Genomic DNA, 27,096 nt, shown 5'->3' with positions numbered 1-27,096 from the left:
AGTCTAGCTCAAATTTTCTGTAGTGACAGATTCAGTGATCACTCAACCCCCATCTCACCCCCAGCAAAGAATCCTCAACTCTTCCATATAGTTGGTAAATTACGTGGTTTATGCATTTCCCCTCCTCCTTTCTCTGGCTATCCTGCCCTTTGAGAGATTCACCTTGCCCAAGTGGGGGCAGGAGAAATACAAGAAGATGAGTATCTCATATGCCCACATTGCTGCTGATAAGCTACTCTAGAAAGACCGGACAAGGCACAAGAGGACACCACTGACTGAAGGGAGATTTTGGTGTTATCCAGGAATGTCAGCATTGCATGCCAATCATAACTCATGCCTAAGCCACATCAACACTCTCCCTGTGTAGGAATAACGGTCCCCTAAAAATGTCTGCACCCTAATCCCTGGTACCTGTGAATATGTTACTTCACGTGGAAAGACAGAATTTGCAGATGTGACCAAGTTAAGAGCTTTTCAATGGGGGTAGGGAGGTGGTGGTGGTTATTCTGAATTATCCTGGGGAGCCCGGTGTAAACTCAAGGTACTCATAAGCAAAAGAGGGAGGCAGAAGAGTCAGAGAAGGAGATGTGAAGATGCAGGCAGAGATCAGAGTGAAGTCACTACTGGCTGGGGACCACCAGCCAAAGAGTGTGGGTGCCTCTAGAGGCCAGAAAAGGCAAGGGAACAGACTCTCTCCTGGAGCCTGCAGAGGGATTGCCGCCCTGCTGGCACCCTGATTTTAACTCAGTAAGACCCATGTTGGACTTCTGACCTACAGAACTGTAAACAAATAAATCAGTGTTGTTCTAAGCCACTAAGTTTATGAACACCATCACCCTCCAACCCAGACCCTCCTTCCAACTTCCCTATTGGTGTCCTGACCCAGGTCTTCCTAGGAACCCAGTCCAAATAGTCCCAGATGACTGCAAAGCCAGTGTCCCTCCCTCACATCCATATCCTCTTGACTGTACCCCAGGGCCATCACCCTCATTTGGCCTTGAATGCCTGCACCGTAGGTAATTTTAATTATCTTGACTAGGCTGGTGGTGGTGGCTCGCACCTGTAATCCCAACACTTTGGGAGGCCGAGGCGAGCAGATTACCTAAGGTTAGGAGTTCGAGATCAGCCTGACCAACATGGTAAAACCTCTGTCTCCACTAAAAATACAAAAATTAGACAGGTGTGGTGGCGGGTGCTTGTAATCCCAGCTACTTAGGAGGCTGAGGCAGAAGAATCACTTGAACCCAGGAGGCAGAGGTTGCAGTGAGCTTAGATCATGCCACTATACTCCAGCCTGGGTGACAGAGCGAGACTCCATCTCAAAATAAAATAAAATAAAATAAATGCCAGGCGAGGTGTCTCACGCCTGTAATATTAGCACTTTGGGAGGCTGAGGTGGGCATATCACGAGGTCAGGAATTCGAGACCAGCCTGGCCAACATGGTGCAGGAATTTGAGACCAACCTGGCCAAAATGGTGAAACCCCATCTCTACTAAAAATACAAAAATTAGTTGGGCATAGTGGCAGGTGCCTGTAATCCCAGCTACTCAGGAGGCTGAGGCACGAGAATCACTTGAACCCAGGAGGTAGAGGTTGCAGTGAGCCAAGATTGTGCCACTGCATTCCAGCCTGGGCGACAAGAGCAAGACTCTGTCTCAAAAAAAAAAAAAGAAAAAAGAAAAAAAAATTATCTTGACTAATATATTTGCCTCATTCCTACTTGCAACTCATTCTACACATAACTAACACATGGAACCTGTCCCCCAAGCAGAGTTCTGTTCATATCTCTTCTAAGGATAAAGATTTTCCATTGCTTTTAATTTTTTTTATTAAATAAACTAAAGCCTTCTGTTACGGGCTAAATTGTGTGCCCGAATTTATATGCTGAAGCCCTAACCCCATAGAACCTCAGAATGTGACTGTATTTAGAGACAGGACCTTTGAAGAGGTAATTAAGATCAAATGAGCCATTAGAGAGGGCCCTGATCCAATCTGACTGGTGTCCTTATAAAAAGAGGAAATTTGGACACACAAAAAGAAGGTGCCAGAGATATGTGCACACAGAGAATAGACCACGCGAGGACACAGATGGCTGCCACTTCCTTGGTAGCCATCTGGAAACCAACGAAAGAAGCCTCAGGAAAAATTGAACCTATGGACACCCTGATCTTAAACTCCTAACTTCCAGAACGGGGAGAAAATACATTTCTGCCGATTAAGGCACCTAGTCTGTGGCACTTTGTTATGGTACCCAAGCAAACAAATACACCCTCTATGCCCTGACCCCTTATTTGTAGGGAATCTGTAAACAATATCTCTATATGTACTTTACAGTTCAAACCAGACAATGCCTGAAAATCCTTGCCCTGTGCCTTTGCTCACAGCAGCTCTTCCACCTGGTGTGCCCTCCCCATCTCATCTCTGACTAGTAAAATTCTAACTGTGTGAGACAGCACAGAACAGGAGAAAGAGATCAGGACAGGGAGTCAGTCCTGGATTTCAGGTCCAGTCCTATGATTTACTAGATGTGGGATCATGAGCAACCTGCTTATTAACTTTTCTAGGCCTCAGTTTTCTCATCCCTAAAATGGATATAATGATCCCTTTGCAAATCACAGGGCTGTTATAAAGCCCCAATAATATAACATATGAAAATGCCTTACCTATATTTTAAAGTATACTGAATCTACAAGGTATCATTACCCTCCTACAAGGCCTCACGCAAAAGCCACTTCCTTCATCAAGCTTTCTCTGACTCTCTCAAGGTTCTTTCAAAAACACAGAACTCTGAACTTTTACCATGACATTTACCCTTAACTTCGTGTATTTTTATTTGTCTTCATGTGTTTTTATTTTTCACTGTATTTTTATTTGTCTGCAAAGCATAGTCTGGAGCACAGTTTTTGTAGTCAGGCAGACCTTGGCCTAGATCTGTCACTTGTCAGCTGCAGGACCCTGAGTAAGTTATGTTATTTTTCTGGGCTCCAGTTTTCCCCATCTGTAAAATGGGTATGATAATAGAACCTACCTCACAGAGTTGATGTGAGGAGTAAATGAGACAAATGCATCTAACATATCTTTACAGAAGAAGCATTCGAAAAATGGTAAGTTTGTCAATTTCCCACTTGACTCACTGAGGATCAGGACTGGCCCCTGTCTGTCCTTGCATACCTCCCCAGCATTTACACAGTCCTTTGCAGGCACCGGCGACACAATGCTTACTGAATGAATGAACAGTGACAAAATGAATGACCAAATTTGCCAGCACAAGGTTACAGGAGATAACTGATACAGTGCTATGGTTGGAATGTGTTCCCCAAAGTTCATGTGTTAGAAACTTAAATCTCAGCTGAGGCGGGGCGGATCACGAGGTCAGGAGTTCGGAACCAGCCTGGCCAACATGGAGAAACCCCGTCTCTACTAAAAATACAAAAATTAGTCAGGCATGGTGGCACTTGCCTGTAATCCCAGCTACTCGGGAGGCTGAGACAGGAAAATCACTTGAAACCAGGAGGTGGAGACTGCAGTGAGCCGAGATTGCGCCATTGCACTCCAGCCTGGGTAACAAGAGTGAAATTCTGTCTCAGGGAAAAAAAAAAGAAAAAAAGAAAGTTAAATCTCCAATGCAAGTGTTGAGAGGTGGGACCTTTAAGAGGTGATCAGGTCATGAGGGCTCTACCCCTATGAAAGAATTAATGCTGTTATCATGGGAGTCAGCTCCTTATAAAGGATGTTTGGCTCCCTTCTCTCTCTGTTACCCATGTCATGCCTTCTGCCACGATACGATGCAGTAAGAAGGCTCTCACCAGATACTGCCCCCTCAATCTTGGACTTTCCACCCTCCATAATCATGAGCCAATAAACTACTGCCCTTTTTTTTTGAGATAGAGTCTTGTTCTATTGCCCAGGTTGGAGTACAGTGGCACGATCACAGCTTACTGCAGCCTCAACCTCCTGGGCTCAAGCAATCCTCTCACCTAAGCCTCCCACATAGCTGCAACTATGGGTGTGTGCCACCTCATCTAGCTAATTTTTAAATTTTTTTGTAGAGACAGGGTTTCACCATGTTGCCCAGGCTGGTCTCAAACTCCTGGGCTCAAGGGATCCTCCTACCTCAGCCTCCCAAAGTGCTGGGGTTACAGGCATGAGCTACTGTACCCGGCCTAAATTTCTATTTATTATAAATTACCCAGTCTGGTTTCCTTGTTATAGCATCACAAAACAAGCTAAGACATACAGTGTCAAAGGTCTATGGGGCCACAGGCAGGGTCTATGAACACGGAATTTGGAATTCTTCAAATTGCAGTGCTGCATGAGAATAAAATCAATGAAAACCCAACAGGGAAGGGGAGGAGCCCTCCACAGATGAATCAGACTCTAAGAGAGAAAATAATAACTAGCCCTATTTGCAAATGATTTAGGCCATCAGCTTTTTTGAGTAACTAACTGTTATCCCAAAACCAAAGCCAATGTCCCTTTTTCGAGGAATCTTTTGCTCTGCTCAAGAGACAAAATTCCACACATTCAATAATCTATGTACAAGGCAGAAGCCAATCACATGGTTAACCCAAAAAGCTATAGGAGCTCAGGGAAGTGAGTAGTGGAGACTAAGTTGGGCCCTAACAGTTGAGTAGGATTTGCAAAGCTGGACGATAAAGGGGAACACTATGTTTCTAGGCACCCAGAGGGGATGGGGCAGAATGTAAGACTGGGCTTAAGCACATGATTCTGACTGAGGCAGGGGGTTCTTAGAATAGCTGAGCACATGCTTCTGGCGTGAGAAGCTGCCCACAGCCCCTGCCAGCCCAGCAGGGAGCATGTCTGCACCCGTGGGTCACAGAGACTTACCATGCTGGAGTGGACTGTAGCCTGCTCAATGTACCTTGCAATGCCCGTGACAAATGCATTCCTGTCCTCGAAGTTCGTGTCAAAGTTAGCCTGTGGAATTAGAGGGCAGGAACATTTTGGTCGTTAGAAAACAGTTCCAAGTTGGCTGGGTGTCCGGGGAGCAAACTGCTGCCAACAAACAGCACGAGCTCTCTGTGGATGCTCCCGCTGCATCACCTTTCATCCTGCCCCTTCCCCACAAAGTCTCACCCTCGCTCACACTGGGCAGAAGCCAGCGATGACAGGGCCTGCCATCTGCTTCCCATCAGTAATCAGGTTCACTCAGCTGAGCCTCAGAAGCAAATGCTGAAACTCCACAAGCCCAAATAGCTGCTAAAAGTTAAGATGTGCATTGCTTTGATTCAGCAGTTCCAGAAAATACTCACCCAAGGGTGCGGATATATAGGTCCAAGGATAATCACCGTGGCATTTTTTTGTGATTAAAAAACTGTAAACAACCCAGATGTCCCTCAACAGTGAAAGGCTGAACATATAATAGCATATCCATAAGCGGGCTTATAAGTACCACGAGGTGGCTAAGCATAATGTGGTAGCATTGTGGTATTGTCATGGAAAAATATCCATATTTTAAGTTAAAAAGCCAAGTCATAAAGCAATAAATATAGTATGGTTCTCTTTTGGTAAATACATACACATACACACACACACACACACACACACACACACGTGTATATTTGGTTAAAAAAGGCATATATATAGGCACGGTTAAAGAAAAAATTTATATGTTTTTGTATACTTTTTTGTATACTTTTCTGTATTGCTTATGACAAAAAAGATATCTGTATAATTAAAATGTTAATCTGGGTTAGAAGAGGTGAATCAATGAAGTTTATGAGCTGAACCCTCAAGCATGTGCTTCATACATCCACTGAATGAAATTTAAGAATTTATCATGTATTTATATTTAGTCTCCTTTAGCAGTCTGAGAACTATCAAAAGGTCAAACACAGCTAGAACTTTCAAATTAGCACGTCCTTTCTTAACATGGCTTCTGGACTGGTATACCCAGACAAGGGGATAAAAAGCTGACTCCCAGCCCTGATGGGTCACGGTTTGGAACAATCTGATGGTGGTTTATCACAAGCTCTGTTCTCTTAAGCAAAAGCAAACAACAGTGACCAGCTTCCCTGAGGCATGAGCTGCTATGGGATGTTGTAATGCCCTCCTCAAAAGTAATTACCCAGGCAGGCTCTGGGGTTTCTAAATTGCAATATTTAATTCATGAGGTCAGAGCTGCCAAAAGTTTGGTTAGTGCAGCAGCAAGAATAGCCAGAAAGGTATCTGGGGGTCCAATCGGATCAACAAGACTGGGAAAGGGAAATAGTCCTGGTGCACATTTAGTAGCTAATCTGTTCCTTACACTCGGTTCCACCAGTGCACAAGGGACTGGATCAGCTCATGACCTTTCACCTTCTAGATGGAGACCTCCCCTTCCCTCTGCCTCAGGGCAAACCCTGTTAGGGGATCTCCAGAGTTCCTGGGCCCCCTGGTGCTATCTGCCATTTCCATTACCTGGTACATGATGGAGGAAGGCGGAGGTTCGATGCATGGCTGCTGGTCGGGGAGGGGCAGCTCTTCAAGCAGGTCCACGTTGGACAGGGCATCTTCCAGGGTGACATGCGTGGTCATGGCTGCAGTTTCTGTATTCCGCACTGAGGGAAAGGAAGAGAAGGTCAGTGGAGATTTTCAGGGTCCTCTAAAATTTCTTTTAATCGCACCATGTCCAGGATCCTTCAGGAGAATAAAGAGGGTTAAAACACATTGAGGCCACTTCCACTCACCACTTCTTCACAAGGTGTTCTCAACCTGTATCTTTTATATCTGAGGATCTCTACATGGCTAACAAAGTACTTTGTGTGTACTTGGCTGACCCTCACCGCCACCCTCTGTGATCAACATGGAAGGTGGTACTCTATCTATATAACCGATGAAACATCAAGGCTCAGAGAAGTTACGTAACTCCCACACGTGAACAGGAGTGAAGGACCTCAAGTGGGATGTGAGGACATGGGTCATGGTTATTTCTCCACCTTTTTTGTTCTTCCTAAGGATATTTATGAATTCCACTCTTAAATTATCATGCAACACAGTTATCCATGATTGTGACAGCCAAGATAATTAACAGAAAACCAGAGCCCAGGTTTTTAGGCTAATTAAACTGGGATTAAAATAACTCAATTCCTGCAAATCAACCTTCTTTGCAAAGATGGAGGAGCCATTGTCTTCCTTGGCCTGAGTATCTTTTGTGAGGCACACTAAACAAATCAACCCTAAATGGACATTTTGTGTCTTAGACCCTGGCACAGTGTAACTGCTTTGACGGTATGTTTGGTAGAATTAGAAGCTGAAGAGGATCTGAACAGCACAGTTACCCAAGTCGAGCTAATTCCTATTTTAAGAACTCAGCACACAGCAAACAGAATACTCATTTTCCCCACCCAAACATATGTGAAACACTGCTTAAAAAACTAAGCATGCCGGGCGTGGTGGCTCACGCCTATAATCCCAGCACTTTGGGAGGCTGAGGTGGGTGGATCACAAGGTCAAGAGATCAAGACCATCCTGGTCAACATAGTGAAACCCCGTCTCTACTAAAAATACAAAAAATTAGCTGGGCATGGTGGCACACGCCTGTAGTCCCAGCTACTAGGGAGGCTGAGGCAGGAGAATTGCTTGAACCCGGGAGGCGGAGGTTGTGGTGAGCCGAGATTGCACCATTGCACTCCAGTCTGGGTAACAAGAGCAAAACTCCATCTCAAAAAAGAAAAAAAAACTAATCATGATTTAGGATATAAATCAGGTTCCTTCTTCAAAAATGATAGCCTACAAGTCACATTCACTGATTATTACTGATTATTAAATATAATACAATGAAATTAGAAATCAATAATGCAAATTATAGCAATAAAATCCCATACCTCTGAAAATTTAGAAAACATACTTCAAGGTCATTCATAACTAAAGAGGAATTTAAATAGCAATAATAAGATATTTAGAAATGAAAGATGGAAAGCACTCATAAATGTCTTCAACACATTTAGCTGAAAGAAAAGTGGAACTAAATGAAGTTAATGTTACACTCAACAACCTTCACAGAACAAAAATCAGCCCAGAGAAATGAGAATAGAGGGGTTGAGAGTTACAAAGGCAGACATAAAGCAAAAAACAAGGCAAAATACAACACAACAGTAGAGGTGAACAAAAACACTAAAAACTGAGTTTTAGAAAAAGATTTGTAACAATAATAAAGCCAACCCTAAACACACATGATTAACAGGGACACAAAGAGAAGGGCCACCGTGCTTGTCTGAGAACCCCTTCCTGACCACGTTCAATCCCAGATAGCTGTGAGACAGGGCTGGAGTTTCTCCCGTGAATGCCAGCGAGTTTGCCTTGCTTGTTAGGAAATGTAGTGTCTTACATTAGGGGGAAAACGGATCATCAACAGAAGAATTTGGTCCAGGGACTGCACAGGGCTAAAACAACTGCAGAATATACCCAAGGTCATGCTGCCCGGAGACTAATATCTGCCTTAGGTCCAAGGTTGGGAGGGCAGATTGGGGCTGAGCCTTCACTGGCTGCTGAGCAGCTAACTGGATTCACATTAACCCCAGTTCTTGAACACACCTCCCATCAGGTACCATGGCAACAGCGAATGCTGCATCCAGTGAGGGCTCACTGAGCTCAGAGGTAACTTCCCCCTCTGCCTCTGCAGAAGGCTGGCCTCCTAGCATGGTTTCAGGTCCTCTCCACACCTAAGCTTCTTCCTCTTCTCTCCCCACAATTCTAAGTGTGGCATTTAGTTCTACAGCAAAACCACTTTGCCTATCCATTAAAAGAAAAGAAGAAGACTGTCTTCCTTCTTACACTACTAAGTCCATTTTACAGGGGGAGTGATGATTTTACTAGGTATATGATCTTCAACCTCCAAAGCCTTGCTAATTCTCTTCATTAATTCCAATTATAATAACGATAAAACATTTCTTTAGCCCTTACTCTGTGTCAGACACTGTGCGAAGTACTTGACTATTTCAATCTTGCGTCCACTTCATAAAGGTAGGTACTCTGATTATTCCCGTTCTATAGATGAACAAACAGAACCTCGGCATTTAATTTCACAGGGTCAAGGGCTGGCAAGTGGTGGAGTGAGGGCAAAGCCAGGTTTGTCCAGCTCCACAGTCTGAAGTCATCTTCATTACGACATACTTCCTTCCAACGGCTCAGGCTTGCATTGTGAGACTACACCCGATGAGGGGAGGTTTATTTCATACGAACCTCTATGCTAGTGTTTTCAAACACTCTGCATTAATGGTTCTTGGCCCTGCTTGTGTCAAAAAGTCACATGTACAGCTTCTTAATAATAAAATGCCTGGTTCCAACCAGGGGACCAGGAAAACTGCATTTGAAAGGTGTCCTATCTCATTTTCAGTAAGAAAAATCCAGATTAAACTTAAATGGAGATACATCATTTCTGACTGATTAGATCGGCTCAAATCCAAAAGTTTGACTATACATGTTGTTGGCAAGACTATGGAGAAACAGGCTCTCCCAAATATTGTTGATAGGGATGTAAAAATGACACATTTCCCATGGAAAGAAATCTGGCACTAACTAACAAACTTCCATAAGCATTTTACCCTTTGACTAGCAATCCCACTTCCAGGAATCTATCCCAAAGTTGTACGAACAAAAATACACAAAGATATATGCACAAGGCCATTCACAGCAGCACTACTTATGACAGCAAAAACCGAAAACGGCAAACATCCATTGATACAGTTAGGTACTTGCTCTCACCCAAATCTCATGTTGAATTCTAATCCCCAGTATTGGATGTGGGGCCTGGTGGGAGGTGTCTGGATCATGGGGGCGGGTCCCTCCTGAACAGCTTGGGCCATCCCCTTGGTGATGAGTGAGTTCTGAGTTCACAGGAGAGCTGGTCATTTTAAAGTGTGTGGCACCCCGCTTCCCCACACTGCCCACTCTCTTGCTTTTGCTTTCACCATGTGGTGTAACTGTTTCCCCTCTGCCTTCTGCTGGGATTGAAGGCTTTGTGCGGCCTCCCCAGAAGCCAAGTAGATGCTGGCACCATGCTTCCTGTACAGCCTGTGGTACCATGAGCCAATATTCAAAGGATTCTAGCCTCCATCTCTGCCCCTTAACTGTATTCCCTTCTTTTCCTGTTTCCAATAGGTAACTAATTTTTAAAAGTATACGGCTTCCCCTTCCATTGCTCGTTTTGTAAGTAGAAGATGTGTGAAGACCTCTTTCTACTCTTTTCTTTAAAATTACCCAGTCTCGGGTATCTCTATAGCAGTGCAAGATCGGCCTAATACATCCATTAACAGAGGACTGTCTGGATAAACTATGGTGCCACCATACAGGGAAATATGAAGCAGCAGGAAAACAGTGAGGAACCTCTCTACATGCAATTACGGGGTAATCTCCAGGACATGGTATGGAGAGCAAGTGCTCATGTACCCAGGAGAGGGTCTGCAGATGTCTCCACACACATCTTCTACTTCAAAAACAAACAATGGAAGGGAAAGCCATATACTTTTAAAAATTAGTTACCTATGGGGAACAGGAAAAGAAGGGAATACAGTTAAAGGGCAGAGATAGAGGCTAGAATCCTTTGAATATGCCTTATTTTGTAGATTTGACTGTGAAACCATCAAAACATTTTATAGACTTATAAAATTTAAATTTATAAAAAGTGGCCCACAAAGTGAAAAGCAAAATGAAACGAATGTATATATATACGTTGTACTATTGGAGTAACTCCACAGAAAGGGACTGTTCCAAGCTTTTTAAAATTGAGTGATGTGCTGGAAGACCCTGATGGATCTCAAAGACATCTAATAAAAACTTGGTTTTTATTACTTTGTTACTGTTAGACAAGCCTGTGAACCAATTTTTATGTTGAACATTGGTACATAAAAGCAAACATTTAACCTGTCTTACCTAAACAAACTATACCACCAGATAACCAAACTATAGAAGAGATGGTTGTCTCTTTCCATAAAAGTTTTTTTTTCTTTTTAAGAAAAAAATGACAATATACTTGTTTTCCAACCTCTATAAACAAATGGATCTAGGAACTGATCATCATCAGCTGCTAACATCCCTAAATGAAAGACAATCAGATATTATGTGCTTAGTGATGGGAAACACACTATCACCTGTGAAGAATGCTGGCCTCCCCACCCCCAATAAAACACCTGAATCTAATTAAGCCTTTGATGCCAACTCACAGGAAATATAAGAGGGCAGAAAAACATGCTATACCCCAGTGATGTAAATAGGAAAATACAATCTATGACAAATTCTGCCGGAAAAATGACTCAGGACCTCTAACAAATAAATTGCAAAGATAGAAAAGAGATGAAAGGAAGACTATAGGTTTTGAAGAGACCTAACACACTATCGTGCGTGAACCTTATTTGGATCCTATTTCAAACAAACCACCATGAAAATAAAATTATAACTTTATAACTTTGTGAGAAAATTAGAAAATTAGTACTGATTGGATATTTCATAATATGAAGGAAATATTTTATTTAGGTGTGATAACATCAAGGTTATGTTTTAAAAGAGCCTTTATCTTCTAGAAATAGCTACTAAAATATGGATAAAAGACACAGGGGTTTGCTTCTTAATAATACTAGATGAGGGAAGGGTGAGTAAAAACGAAACAAAATCAGCAGTGAGTTAGTAACTGTAGATTGTGTGTGACACACGCATAGAGATTATTGTATTTTTCCATCCAATTTTATATGTTTCAAATTTTTCATAAAATCCCCTACATCAGTTTATATGCTCCCAGCTCTTATCCAACTTCCCTTTTTTCTCCTGTAACTAGGTTTCTTCTCCTGTAACTAGTTTTCTTCTGGGCTTCTCAAACTTACTCATTTACAGATGGGCATGGTGGTTCACACCTGTAATCCCAGCACTTTGGGAGGTCGAGGCGGGTGGGATCACCTGAGGTCAGGAGTTCAAGACCAGCCTGGCCAACAGTTCGAGACCAGCCTGACCAGCCTGGTCAACTTTTCTTTAGTAGAAACGCTGTTTCTAATAAAAATACAAAAAAAGAAAAAAAAATTAGCTGGGCATGGTGGCAGGCACCTGTAATCCCAGCTACTCAGGAGACTGAGGCAGGAGAACCACTTGAACCTAGGAGGTGGAGGTTGCAATGAGCCAAGATTATGCCATTGCACTCCTGCCTGGGTAACAAGGGCAAAACTCCATCTCAAAATAAAAAAAAAAATACTTATTTACCAGAATAACCATTAAGTTTTTCTCTATAGCATAATAGTACCCCTGAACATCCCTTGAAGAGAATCAATAAATGAACAACCTACAAAGCTAATAACTCAGGATTCTGTTTATGTTAATGCAATCCTTCTTCTCCCTTGCAAATACAGCTTCTATAGTGGATTTCCATGAACACTGGTAGATCACTCATTGCCTAAGGGAGCTGGAAACCAGACGTTTTTAGCTCAAGTGCTGGCAGGCACTGCCAAATCCACATCAACCAGAAAGGACAAATGTTCTGGAAATTTGAACAGAGGTATAAATGAAAATAAGAACACACTTCTTTTCTGCCCAAGTGTCCCGCCTATTATGCAATCTTCCAAGTGAGAATGATTATTTATGTTCAGTCTACAAACATGTGACCATTTCATCATTTTGGAAAATAAATTAATGAAATATTTAAAAGTTAACAGTGTTCTGGGAGCATCACTTACCCAGCGCAGCTGCAGCTTCTCAGTGGGGGGCATTCATGACAGATTTAAATTCAGTGTCTTCATAACAAACTCAGTCAGTGGCCTGGTTTCCGCAAAAGCAGTAATAACATTAGGCTCACAAGCAATTTGCTTCTGAGAAGGGGGGCTTTATGTACCCCTCCAGGCAGAGATGATTGACAGACCCCAAGCAAGACAGGGATGGGTCCTATAAATGCATGATGGCTGTCAGGAGAACCTGGCTTTGAAAATGCAGGTTCTGATACTCCCAGCTTAAACCCTGCTTTTCTATAAGCAAAAGACTTGCATTGTCATTATCTGTTTGATTTTCTGGAAAGAAATGAAAAGTTAAGACTTTTACTGAAGTGGAATATTAGGCTAGTGCAGTAGGTAAGCTTGAGTTCTGGGTCTGAATCTGTCATCTGCCACTTACTAGCTATATAACCAATAGCACGTTCCTTAACCTTTCTGAGCCTCAGTTTCCTTACCTTATAAGGGTGACAATTTATAACAGTGCCTGTCCTCAGTGATTATTCTGATTCTATAACTACAGCACGTACTTAACATAGTAGCCAGCAAAGATGTGAATGTCAAAAGATAACATTACAATAAATGTATAGAATTAATTGCTTTTAATTCATGATTTATGAATTGAAGCACCTCCTTTTTATACGATAGAATGAAAGCTCCCACTGAGCAATAGCAAAACAGTGGGTTTTGTAAGGTGGGAAAAAGGAAACATAGCAATAGAAAAATAAATGATTAGTTAACATCAGGTTACTTCAGGTTACTTTTTTGTAAGGGTTAAGGCAGAAGGGATTTGCTTATTATGCTGACTCAGGTAGAGAGTAGCATTTAGCATGAGTGACTCCATTTTAGTTTGGGCTGGATTTTAGGGGTCTAGTACAGGAGCTCAGCCTTAAACAATGACCCCCCTGTTTAACATTAGCTAGTCTGTGGCCTGTTTTCAATAGAGAGGATGAATTTAAATACTGCGACAATTCTCCTACAAAAAGGAAGGTATTATTATTATTATTACAGTAATATCTCAGTTTTATAGATTTTTCACATTGATTTTCTCAATCACAACTATCTTGCAAATTTAACTCAGCAGGTGTAATTTTTGCTGTGTTTCTGAGGACACTGTGTTATGGAGAAGTAAACACTTTTATTCAAGGTGCCATGGCCAGCTAGTGGCAGAGGTAGGGTAGAAACAGGATATCTTGACTCCCAGTTCTCCCATGCCTTTTCTTCTAGACCATACCTGGTTTCGTACCTTTTTGAAAGGTGCCAAGCACATTTTTCCCCCCAGTTTGGCTGCTTTTTCCTTTCTCAAGAAGAATACAACTTTGCCAGGCTAGAAAGATTAGGTAATGTCACCTTTGTGCTTCATGAACTTCAAGAGGCCAGGAAATACTTTCCCTGTTGTATGGCTCTCCAGCCAGCAGCTATATATGTATACACACACACACACAAACACACTACACACACAGACATATATATACACACATGTATACATATATTAGTACAAAGAAAATATTACATAATATAAAAATAAAAGGGAGATTTTAATTGTTTCTATTTAAAAAATTACGGTCATTTGCCTCATAATGATGTTACAGTCAACAGTGGACCATATATATGATGGTGTTTCCATAAGATTACATCATATTTTTACCGTACCTTTTCTATATTTAGATACACAAATACTTCCCATTGTGTTGCAACTGCCTACAGAATTCAGTACAGGAACATGCTGCACAGATTTGTAGCCCAGGAGCAATGGGCTATACCATATAGCCTAGGTATATAGTAGGCTATGCCATATAGGTTTGTGTAAGTACACTCTATGATGTTTTCTTGGCCACAGAATAAAACCTAAACAGTGTTACTTCTTCCTCCCATGCCAGGGCAGACATTGCTAATTGGTAATAACTCTATTTTCCACTAAGTCCACAGACAGCTTCAGAATCCTCAGGAAACACTGAGCTCCAGGAAGCCACCAGCAATCAATCTGAGTTTGCCCATGAAATAAAACACACGTGCCCTCCCTGGAGCAGAACCACGCATGTGAAAGTTCCTCAAGGTCAGGGACCACTTTCTTACCTATCAGTGAAAATGCAGAGACCTTAGCAGAGTGCTGCAAAAAGATTAAGCACTGGGGAAGTACTGAATGAAAGAATGCATGAACATGCCTCAATCACCTGACAACATAGATGAGAGGAGATGACCTGAAGTTGGCCATGTCCTTACTTCTAGTTTTTCCATTCCTTCTCCTTCACTATTAATAACACAGATAAGGCCAGGCACGGTCGCTCACACCTGTAATCCAGCACTTTGGGAGGCCAAGGCAGGCAGATCTCATGAGGTTAGGAGTCTGAGACCAGCCTGGCCAACATGGTGAAACCCTGTCTCTACTAAAAGTTCAAAAATTAGCCAGGCATGGGGGCACACACCTGCAGTCCCAGCTACTCAGGAGGCTGAGGCAGGAGAATTGCTTGAACCTGGGAGACAGAGGTTGCAATGAGCTGACATCGAGCCACTGCACTCCAGTCTGGTTGACAGAGCAAGACTCCACCTCAACAAAACAACACAGAGATAATTAAAATCAGCATGGAATACATAGTCATATCCATAAACTGCCAGGATAATTCTTACTTTTTTTTCTAGAGATTCTCTTTTTTGCTACTTTATATTTTAGAAGGAAGCTTTGTATAATGATCACAGATAGAAAACCAATATTATATGCCATAAACACAGGGGAGCCATAAAAAATACAGCAATGAACATAATCACAGGTCTGGGTATTATCTGAAAATCATCCCTTGTTTACCACTGATATCCACATGAGAGGCATTTTAGTGTGGAGGTGAAATGGATAGCTTGAGTTAGAATCTTACCTGTGCCAATACCCAGTTGTGTGATCTTGAGTAGGTGACATAACCTTTCTGAGCCTCACTCTCCTCATTTTGGTAAAAGGCATAATGACAGTTCCTATCTCATAGGCTTTGAAAACTAAACGAGTTAATTCATGTAAATGGCTTGGCTGGTAGAAAGTGCTTGATAAAAGTTAGTGCCTCAACAAAACTGAATCTAGAAACATATAAAAAAGATTATAAACTGTGAACAAGTGAGATTTATCCCAGGAATGTTAAGATTGGCTTAACAGTAACATCAGAATATCAATTAAGGTAATAAGCTACACCCATAAAGGTAAAAAACCATTCATCTCAATACACACAGAAAAAGCATTTGACAAAATCTCAATGCCTTCATCATAAAAACAATTAAAAAAAGCTAAGAATAGAGAACATCCTCAACTGACAGTAAGCAGCTAAAAAAAACCCTTAGCTAATATCAGACTTAATGGTGAAAGACTGAATGCTTTCCCACTAAGATCAAGAACAAGACAAGTAAGTCTGCTCTTAGCATTTCTATTCAACATTATATTGGCAGTTCCAGCCAAGGTAACAAGGCAAGAAAATTAAATAAAAAACATCTAGATTGGAAAAGAAAAAGTAAAACTATTCCTATTTGCAGATAACATAGTCTTATATATAGAAAATCCATGAAAAATCTACTAAAAACTATTAACATGATAAACAAGTTCAGCAAATCTGTAGGATACAATATGAGCATATAAAAATCAGTTATATCTCTATATACTAGCAATGCACAATACGAAAAGAAAATTGGGAAAACAATTCTATTTACAGTAGCATCAAAAATAATACAATACTTAGGAATAAACTTAACAAAATAAGTGCAAAACATACATTCTGAAAGCAGTAAAACTTTGCTGAAAAAAATTAAAGAAGACCTAAATAAATAAAAAGATATCCCAATGTCCATAGGCTGGAAGACTTATATTCTTAAGACAGCACTACCCAAACTAATTTACAGATTCAACATAATCTCTATCAAAATCTCATCTGGCTTCTTTGCAGAAATTGACAAGCTGATCCTAAAATACATATGGAAATTCAAGGGACTCACTCAGGATAACCAAGACAATCTTGGGGGTGGGAGGAACCTAACAGAATTGGAAGACTCACACTTACTGATTTCAAAATGTACTCAAAGCTATAGGAATCAAAACAGTGTGGTATTACTATGAAGACAAACAACGAACAATGATAAATTAATGGAATAGAACTGAGAATCCAGAAATAAACCCTCATATTTATGGTCAATTGAACTTTGACAAGGATAACAAGAGATGGAGAAAGAATATTCTTTTCAAAAAATTATTCTGGGACAACTGGATACTGGATACCCACATGCAAAATTTGTTTTATGGTGTCAAGTATATCCTCACGCCACATAATAAATTAGCTCAAAATGGATAAAAGATATATGTAAGAGGCAAAACTATAAAACTCATAGAAGAAAACTTAAAAATACATCTCTGTGACCTTGAATTATGTAATAACACCAAAAACACAAGAAACAAAATAAAAAATAAACATCAAAATTGAAAACTTTTGTGCTTCAAAGGACACTATCAAGAAAGTAAGACCACAGAATAGAAGAAAATGCAAATCATGTATTTGCTAAACATATAAAATATGTAAATAATTCTTGGCTGGTCACAGTGGCTCATGCCTGTAATCCCAGTACTTTGGGAGGCTGATGGGAGAGTTGCTTGAAGCCAGGAGATTGAGACCAGCCTGAGCGACATAGCAATACCCTGTTTCTACAAAAAGTTTTTTAAAAATAAAATAAATTTTAAAAAATGAATTCCTAAAACTCATTAATAAAAAGACAACCTGATTTTAGAAATGGGCAATAAACAGATTTTTCTCCAAAGAAGATATATACATAGCCAATAAGCACACAGAAAGATTAATATCCTTATTCATTAGGGAAATGCAAATCAAAACCACGATACCATTTCATACCCACGAGGATGGCTATGATGAAAAGTGTTTTACTTTTTCCTTTATAATCTAGATGTCTTCGGTGTATAAAAAACAAGTGTTGGCAAGGATGTGGAGAAACTGGGAACACCATTACTAGTGGGAATGCAAGATGGTGCCGCAACTTCGGAAACTAGATTGGCATTTCCTCATTTGACTTAGCAATTCTACTCCCAGGCATAACCCCAAGAGAAATGAAAATATATGTCCACGCAAAAACTTGTACATGATGTCCACAGCAGCATTCTTTACAATAGCTAAAAAGCACAAGTAACTAAAATATGCATCAACTGATAAAGTGCGGTATTAGCCATATGATGTATTTTTCAGCCATAAAAAGTAATTAAATACTGATATTGCTACAACATGAATGAACCTTGACAATATTATGCTAAGTAAAAGAAGCCAGTCATAAAAAAATCCCATGTTGTATGATTCCATTTATTAAATATGCCCAGAATAGGCAAATCTGTGGAGACTTAAAGCAGATTAGTGGTTGCCTAGGGCTGGGGTTGTGGAAAACAGGTGGTGCTGCCAACGGCCACGAGGTTTCTTTCTGGGGCGCTAAAATGCTCTAAAACTGACTATGATTACGGCTTGTACGACTCTGTGAATATGCCAGAAACCACTGAACTGTATTGTTTTTTAGACAGAGTTTCACAATTGTTCCCCAAGTTTGAGTACAATGGTGTGATGATCTCTGCTCACTGCAACCTCTACCTCCCTGATTCAAACAATTCTCCTGCCTCAGCCTCCGGAGTAGCTGGAATTACAGGCACCTGCCACCATGCCTGGCTAATTTTTGTATTTCTAGTAGAGCCAGGTTTTTGCCATGTTCTGCTCACTGCAACCTCTACCTCCCTGATTCAAACTATTCTCCTGCCTCAGCCTCCAGAGTAGCCGGAATTACAGGCACCTGCCACTATGCCTAGCTAATTTTTGTATTTCTAGTAGAGCCAGGTTTTTGCCATATTGGCCTGGCTAGTCTTGAAATCCTGACCTCAGGTGATCCACCCACCTCGGCCTCCCAAAGTGCTGGGGTTACAGGCGTGAGTCACTGTGCCTGGCCTGAACTGTATTTTTTAAATGAGTGAATTGTACAGTATGTGAACTACATTTCAATAAAGCTGTTACTAAAAGTTAGTATTTTTTTAATTACTTTTTGGGAAACTCTGGGTGTAACATAAGCAGAAGGGGTACAAAGAGAGCTGGGGGTGGAGAGGGAACTTGAGGAGTTTGGGGACTGTAATGCTGCCCCTACAAGCAGAGGCCGTGGAGAGCAAAAACTAACGGGGACAACGGGAGGAAAACAGCAATAGATACAAATATACCACCCCACGGAGTGGCCCCCTAAACTGCAGGGGTGAACTGGGCCACACGGGGCGGGCCCGGCTATCCTGTTTGTTCCCTCCCCTGCCCCTGCCTGTTTTGGTTTCTCTACCATCTCTCAGGTCCTGGGGCTGCCCACCCTGAAGTCAAGACTCTTCCTCATTAATAGAGGCATCTGAGGTGGGTGGGGTGATAGGCTCTGAGGTTTAGAATGAGAGCAAGAAGGGAGTTAGCTTTCTTTCTACTGATGAGGAAACGGATGCTCAGAAAAGAGAAGGGGCCTGTGCAAGGTCACTGGGTAGTTAGGGGCAGAGCTGGGGTTAACACTGCAACCTCCTGAGAAGACCAGGGAATGCAACAGAATGACTCACATGACACAGATCTTTAAAAGAAAAGGACACGGGCGGGCACAGTGGTTCACGCCTGTAATCCCAGCACATTGGGAGGCCGAGTAGGGTGGATCATCTGAGGTCAGGAGTTCAAGACCAGCCTGACCAACATGGTAAAACCCTGTCTCCACTAAAAATACAAAATTAGCTGTGCATCGTAGCACATGCCTGTAATCCCAGCTACTTGGGAGGCTGAGGCAGGAGAATCACTTGAACCTGGGAGGCAGAGGTTGCAGTAAGCTGAGATCGCACCATTGCACTCCAGCCTGGGGAACAAGAACAAAACTCTGTTTCCAAATAAATAAATAAGACAAGTATTGCAACAAAAATTCTGCAACAAAACTAAAAGTGCTCTAAGAAAGGAAATACAATCAAAGAACATTACTTGGCCCTCTGTGATCATCACAGAGATATATCTCTTAATAATGTAAACACTTTAAACCTGATTTAGGTTAAAATAGAGCTTTCTATCTTGAGAGATGGGGGCAGGGGAGGGAAGGAGGGAGATGGTGTAAGAAAGCGAAATCTCCATCCATCACAGCAGGAAGTAAATAGACGACGTGCAGAATAGATAAATCAAGAAACAGCAGTGTAAGCATATCATTTAGAGATCTGGAGGCAGCTACTAGAAAAAACAGTGAGTTAAAAGCGGCAGCCTCTAAGGGAGGGTGGGTGCTGGATAGTTGTTTTTCATTATAAGGTTTTCAATACCATTTGATTTTTTAAAACATGGGTATGTACTGTTTTGATCAAAATTTAATAATTTACTTTAGAAGACAACCACCCAAAGTCTCTTTGCTGGCAGTTCAGACACCTGGCTGGTGCCCAGCACTGACTGGCAAGGCAGTCTTTGCTGTTTCGGTTCCTTGCTGCCTGTCTTGTGGGACCAGAGGCCCCATCACCTGCAGCTTCTCTCCACACAGGGGACCTGCAGTCAGAGCCGAGAATTCAAGTCAGCCTTGACTTGGGCCTCTGGAAAAGGCCTACCCTCCTCGTTGTTTATGAGTAGGCAGACAAAAAGACCTTGGTGGGGGCTAAAGGGCTTCCCACTTCGTTGGTGGTTTTGCCCAGCTGCTTCCTGTGTTGTTAGGGTTGAGGCCGCCTTTCTGGTGACACCAAACCAGGCAGATACTAGCAGCTCAGGGGAATGGCCCTCATGCTGTCAGGAGGGGAAGTCATGCCATCAAGGTGGCTTGCTGATTTGCTCCTGCTGGGGCCCTGTAGGCTGTCACATGAGGAACACCAACATGATGCCTCTGCAGGGAGAGGAGCTGCCTCTCAGAGGCATCTACTAAAACTCACAAAAGGAAGCCATGCATCTGTTATGGAAACAAAGAGCAGGACTTCAGGTCTGGCCACCAGATCGGGGCACGTGGAACTCAGTTTCACTAATGTGAAACTAACTTGAACCATGGCTCAGTATGAAGACAAAGGCCCCCAAATCACCTTTTCACTCACTCTAAAAGGGCAGATTTCTCTGTCTGTAAAATATGGAGGTTACCCTTGGTTCTCTCGCAACCATGAGGTCAAAACCTGCACTGTGAAGGTTACTGTGGGTAACTTGTGCTAATGATAGCTTAAGCACTGAGTTTTGCAAACAAGGTATGTTTTATTGTATATGAGGCAAGGGTTCAAGGCCTCTGTATGATATTATTGCTTGCATGTTCATCTCTTCCCTTGAGCGGCGGGAATGGAGCAGATTGTAGGGTTGGCTGTAGGGGCTGACATGTTGAGCATATCAATCTTGTCCATGATGTGTACTAAAAACAACAACAGCAACCACTTAAGAATCACTGGATTTGAGCCTCTCTCAGGGCCCCTCCAACTCTAAAGCCAATGACCTTGACTACAGTTGAGACATTCCATCCAAAGGGCTTCCTTAAAGACACAGGTTAAGGATCACGCAGACCATTCACTGTGGCCAAGGTATACAGGGCGCCATAAACCTGTCCAAGGACATTCTTCCTTTGTGCCTTTGCTCAGACTGTCTCCATTCCCTTAAGGACTGTCTTCTCTCCTTCTCAAATCCTATCAATCTATCAAGGCCCAAGTCAAGATATGCCCCTTCCACAAAGGTCTGACCAGCCAAGCCCCACAATGAGCTTCATTTCTCTCATTCCCTTAGAACTCACAGTCTAGAGTTCACAGTTTTTAACTGCACTACAAACTACTTTATATTACACTAATTCTTTGGGTCACTAAGAATGCCAATGATAGTCATCTTGTCTGTGTTTGACCCATAGCAACCAGCACAGAGTTAGACACGAATCAGGAATTTCTTGCTTATTAATACTTCAGGAATGGTTTGTTGAATGCATGAGCCAATGACCAAAATTCTTCTAGTTTAAAAAAAATTAACAAAAAAGTTAAAATATCATGCTTCTCTAAGATCCCACATCTAAGTCTGCCTTATTACTATAAGAATCTGAGGAGACTTCTTTAGAAAATCCTTCTGTCGCAAACCTAAACTTCAAACCCTAAGAAGCAGGTCCTCTCTCTCCCATATGGAACAGACTTGAAGGTAGAGGGCTGACCTCTAGTTCTGAATTCTTATCTCACCATTCGTATCTTGCCAAAATAAATCTTAAAACATCACATTTTAAAAGCATAAATCAAAAATACTACTCAGATATTCCTTAAGAGTTATTGCACGTCTTCTCCAAGGGTCGGCCCTGCAAACTCTCTTTGATCTTAGCCAGGCCTTCAGTGAAGTTAGACAATTCTCTCATTCTTCCCCAGCTGATTTCTTATTCCACCCACAGAGGCAACTGGTCCAAACCCCTGAAGTCTCCTGAAGTTTCCTAACCAGTCTGCCACCTTTATTTCCTGCAGAGGACCTCACCTCCTGCCTTACGTAGAAAACAGAGACTATAGAACATGGACAGACTAAACACACCTCTGTTTTACCTAGAGATGAAAGCCTGAGAATCCCTGCTCTACAGTGACCAAATAATGACGCAAACAGAATCAAAAGGCCCACTGATGAGGTCGTCACTGGATCTTTCTCAGGCATCTCGCCAGAAGGTCCTCTTTACTTTCCTCTCTCACTGCCTGTTTCTGAGTTGCCCTAAGTCTATCAAAAGGCCATGCAACCAGAAGGATCCCTGCAAGAAATTCTGCCTGAACTCAAGCTCTGCCTTCTCAAAACACTTTCTTTCAGGAATTTGCACCCTCTGTTGCCAGGGCCCAAGAAGTATGGCTTAAATGGCTGTTCTCTGAGGTACATGACACACAGCCCTTAGATAAAGGCCATGGCTAGAAAGCCAAGAGCGAAGCTCTTTGCATCCTGGGAGGCGTCCCACACCCACTGACTGAATTCTGAAGTGTCTTTGTACAGATAAGGCCATCCAGGGGCCTTGACAGAATCTGAATCACAAAGTGCCTTTCAGCTTCCCATTGGCTCGACGGTACAGAGAGGCCACAGATCCATCTTAAATTGACACACAATATATAATTAATAAACTGTTCCTTAAGGAATGGAGGGCATTTACCCAAAAGAATCACACATTCAGAAGTCTCCTTAATTCCATGGTCTTTTTTTCTCAGACTGAGATTCACAGACATTCTCTCATTCGCAGGCTTCCATGATGACAGGCAGGTAAGAGCTGGGCAGGCTGCCTTCCATTGCTCAATTTTTAACGTTAGAGAGGTAGTGGCTGGCTTAAAGGCACACAGCACGTCAGGGATAAATCCTGCGTCCCATGCTCACTGTGCTGCTGTCTGCCCTGGAAGCAAAGCATGCCCTCAACATTTCTGGATGGTTGCAAAATGCTAAAGAGGTCCTTCCTCAACTCTGTGTGTTGAAATGTGAGAATGGCCCTGGGCTTCTGCTTGGCTTACTCCCTCCCCCTTCTCCCTGCCTACTCAAGTTCTACCCACCTCCCTTGTGCTACTTAAGAGCACTTCCCACCTGAAGCCCTTCGCTTCACCCCTTATCACTCTTAGCTTTCCCTTCTTTTGGCAGGTCAACTTGGGGCTGGGTTTACTGGTCACAGAGACCCACCACCCTCAAAAAAGCAAAATTCAGGAAAGCCCTGGAGGCAGAGCTGCTGGTAAGAACCAAGGGTTGATTACATACATGAGCCAAATTCTTAATGACTATGTAATTAATACATAACAAGAAATATATAAATATGAGGAGCTGTGGTAGCTCAGGCCAGTTGTCCTGGCACATAAGGAGGTGAGTCTAGGCATTTGAGGCCAGGCTGAGCAACACAGAAACCTCTCATCCATTAAAAACAAAACAAAACAAAAACAACTGGATGTGGTGGCTCATGCCTGTAATCCCAACACTTTGGGAGGCTGAGGTGGGCAGATCACGGGGTCAGGAGGTCGAGACCAGCCTGACCAACATGGTGAAACCCCATCTCTACTAAAAAAAAAAAAAACCAGTAATACAAAAATTAGCTGGGTGTGGTGGTGTGCACCTGCATGCCAGCTACTCAGAAGCCTGAAGCAGGAGAATCACTTGAACCCAGGAGGTGGAGGTTGCAGTGAGCCAAAATCTTGCCACTGCACTCCAGCCTGGGTGACAGAGCTAGACTGTCTCAAAAAAAAAAAAAAAGATAGTACTTACTATGTGCTAGGCATTCTGCCTGGCACTTTCATGCTCCCCACAGGTAGTAAGAGCATCCAAAGATATTCTAGTGCCTCTCCTACCACAGTGGGTCCCCCACCCCCATTCACTGTCTAGGAGGCAGCAGCCTGCTCCCCTCTTCCCAGCATCTCACTACGGATGCAGGGGCCATCCTCTGGACCCTAGGCATGGCTTTGCTCCTCAGAATCACAAGACCAAAGGCCTTTCGTAAAGACTCCAATGAGGTGACTGATGTCTGGCTTTGTCAACTACAAGTGAGTAATTCTTGCCAGTAAAGAAATAAGACTCATTGTTATGGTGGCCACATGCAGGCTACAAAAGGCCATTTTGTGACACTCCTGGTGGACCCCTGGGACCAACAGTGGTCAAAAGAACCGGGATGAGAGTGTAGTCCTATCCTTAAATGGGGGGACTGGGGCCCCCTGTACTGTTTTCCAGGAGTGCTGTTCCTGTTAATTAGCCTGTTACCTATTCGTCATCTCATTCAGCTTTCTGGTCGATGACAGCAGCAGAGGCCCACTGAACATCGGAGAGGGCGTGATTTATCAGAGGGGACACGTAGCGTTCTCTTGGGGCCTTTTACCAGTTTTTGAATTCATGTCTACTTTCTTCTCTGGGCCAGCGTTTGATTTAAGTAAAACTCTCCAACCCCACTGGGCTGTACATCTGACTCTTGGCCTAATGCCTAAAGCATGTTTTTCCTTTTTCATTTTCCAGCAGGGACTGAACAAGGCAGCCTTGGGTGCCTACAGAACCGGTCAGAACTGGCCAGGAAATATAATAAAGAAGCTTAGTGAGCAAAGAGCTAATGCCCCAGCCAGAGGCTCAGTGTGTAGAACTAGCTAGAGGCACTGGCTTTGTAAGCAACAACACTCTCTTCTTGAGGTCTAATCATTGCCTTGGCAAAGGGCAGCCAATGCCAACGAGTAACCCTGTGTACCCAAGTTTCACATCCTGAAAGCGGTCACTGGGTGCTCAACAAATGCCTTCTGGTGGCAGTAACCCCTGACCAGTTAAACATGCACTCATACAGCATGCACACACAGCCGTACAGCATTCCTGCCCACAGGGCCAAAGCTGCCCTTGCCAAATACAGAGCTGACAGCTGCTAGATATTGTCATTTCAGGGACCTGTTCCCAAAAGAACTACTCAGCTCCCCACCTACACTTCCAGGCCCACTGTTTGAAATTCCACCATTAGTGACAGCAAGTATTTTCTAATTGTTTCCCATTAAAGCTTTGTTTCCCATTAAAATGCCTCCATCCTGCTTCTTTTCGGGTCAAATGACTTGTAAAGCACCTGCTCCGCATCAAATGGGAACTTCTTCGGTATTTAGCTCTTCAAGATAAACACAGTCATTGGCTCCTTTCTTGAAAACAATTTCTGACACTGGAGAATGGGGGAAGGGCAGGACACTGTATGGAAGTGGAGGTGGGAGGCCACCAGGAGGGCCACAGAGAGAGGGTCTAATGGTGCAGAAAACAACCGCCAAGGCCTTCACAGGCCTGCCCATAGATATGGACCTAGATTTTTGCCCTCTAAGATCTGAGAGCCCCAGGTTGCTGGCACAGCCTGTATCCAAGAGTAAGGTGAGACCCACTGACCTAACTGGGACACAGAGAGGAAGTAGAAAATGGGAACACAGGAATCAACACTCTCCTGATTTGGCCCTCCTGCCTGCAGGACTGCCGCTGTCTCGCTGCCCATACTGAGGGCACAGGCACCCAGGAACTAGCAGAAAAAGATCCTTGTCCCATTCTTGGCCTAGTTGGAAGGACAGCTGATGGTTCATCAGCCCTGGTGAGTGGTTCCACTGCGCTGGGGAAAGTAGGTAAGCAGAAGTCAAAGTCAGATTCACTGGGCTGGGGAGGCACCGGGGCTGTCAGTGTCGTTTCTAGCTGCGTTCTGGATATAGAGAGCCATGCTTCTGTGGGCCATGCTACCTGCCCCCAACCCCAAGCAGAGAGCACCTCCTCCTCTTCTTTTGCACATAGATGGGCTTTTCTTTGGGGTGAGGGGTAGGGCTGTCTCGAAAAGTAGACGCCACAACAGACAGGTAGGCAATCTTCCTGGTTCTTCAGAGCAAAAAAAAAAAAAAAACAATCTTTTCCCGGAGGAGTCAGCCCACTCATCCCCTTCCCCCACCTCCACCCTACCCTCAGCCAGCGGGGAGAGCGATGCTAGTGTAAGCCAGAAAGCTTCCAAGCGGGTCTGACCTGCTCCTCTCGCATCAAAGCCCTCCGCCCCCAAACATCGCCGCTGCGCCCCTCGCCCCACCCATCACACGTTCTGTGTGCCGGAGGCGGCTGCCAGGCGGGCCCAGGCGGCTCTCGCTGGCCCTGGGGGAGGTGACAGTAGTCTCGGCGGCAGAGGCGGGGGCCAGCGCTCTGCAGTACCTGGACCCGAGGATGTCGCCGCCGCCGGGCTCGGGGCCGCTGCAGGTGTCTCCGGTCCCTGAGATTAGCACCGCCTCCTCCCGGGCAGGCGGCTCCGGCCCAGGCCGCGCACCTGCTGCTATGACTCCCCAGCCGCCGCGCCGGAGCTCCGCAATGCGCCCGCGCCTCCCGGCCAGAGGGTCCGGACCACGGGACGCACGGTGGGCCCGAGGGGGAAAGGGGCCGCGTGGGGCCTGAGGCCCGGCCTCGCGCTAGCCAGGGCGCAGCGCCTAGCACCCCACGCGGGCCAGGAGAGGGGGCGGCCCCTCGCGCATCCTCACGGCCTCATCCCAGTCCTCCGCAGCATCCCGGTCCCAGCGCCGGGCCCGAGGCCTGCGAGCGCCTCTTACCTGGCTCTGCAGCGCGGTCCAGGGGAGGCGCCCGAAGCTACCGCAGGGCCCCGCGCCGGGGCGCAGGATGCTCTGCCCCGCTCCGCTGCGCCGCGCTCGGTCCCGCCCCGGCTCCGCCCCCGCCCGGCGCCCGCCCCTTCGCCGCTGCGGCTGTCACACAAAGGGCAGGAAATGGCTGCGGCGAGCCGTTCTCCGCGCTGCGCGCTGTACCGCCGGCGCACCCGGGACGTGCAACTCGGGCTCGGAGAACCACTCGGCACCCAGGCTTCCTGCCCTGGGGGCGGGAAAGGGAGGGAGGGCTTCTTCCACGGCCTCCATCACCGGGAACCACACCTGCAGCAACCCGAGGACGAGAGCTTCGGCCGCGTTCGGATCTCATTGGCCCCACATGATTTCCAAGTGCTCGTTTATCAACCCAATCT

General features: G+C 44.1%; 1 protein-coding gene across 4 annotated transcripts in view; it reads right to left on the bottom strand.

Moving 5' to 3' along the window:
- Window positions 1-26,748, bottom strand: part of CYFIP2 (cytoplasmic FMR1 interacting protein 2) — a 142,926-nt gene extending 116,178 nt beyond the window's left edge. For 2 of the 4 annotated variants that reach the window (XM_064376481.1, XM_064376484.1), the window contains exons 1-3: window positions 26,675-26,748; window positions 6,422-6,561; window positions 4,850-4,939 (exon numbers count right to left, since the gene is read on the bottom strand). In XM_064376481.1, coding sequence (XP_064232551.1) covers window positions 4,850-4,939; window positions 6,422-6,538 — 207 coding nt within the window. In that variant the 5' untranslated portion in view covers window positions 6,539-6,561; window positions 26,675-26,748. Of the gene's footprint in view, window positions 1-4,849; window positions 4,940-6,421; window positions 6,562-12,657; window positions 12,733-26,285; window positions 26,340-26,674 lie in introns of those variants that run through there. The other 2 variants (XM_064376482.1, XM_064376483.1) reach the window with 2 other exon arrangements.
- Window positions 26,749-27,096: the final 348 nt, after the last annotated feature.

Source organism: Aotus nancymaae, unplaced genomic scaffold, assembly GCF_030222135.1.
Source record: "Aotus nancymaae isolate 86718 unplaced genomic scaffold, 86718_ANA_hifiasm-v0.15.2.pri h1tg000015l_0, whole genome shotgun sequence".
Lineage (NCBI taxonomy): Eukaryota > Metazoa > Chordata > Mammalia > Primates > Aotidae > Aotus > Aotus nancymaae.
This window is presented reverse-complemented; position numbering and strand designations above follow the sequence as displayed.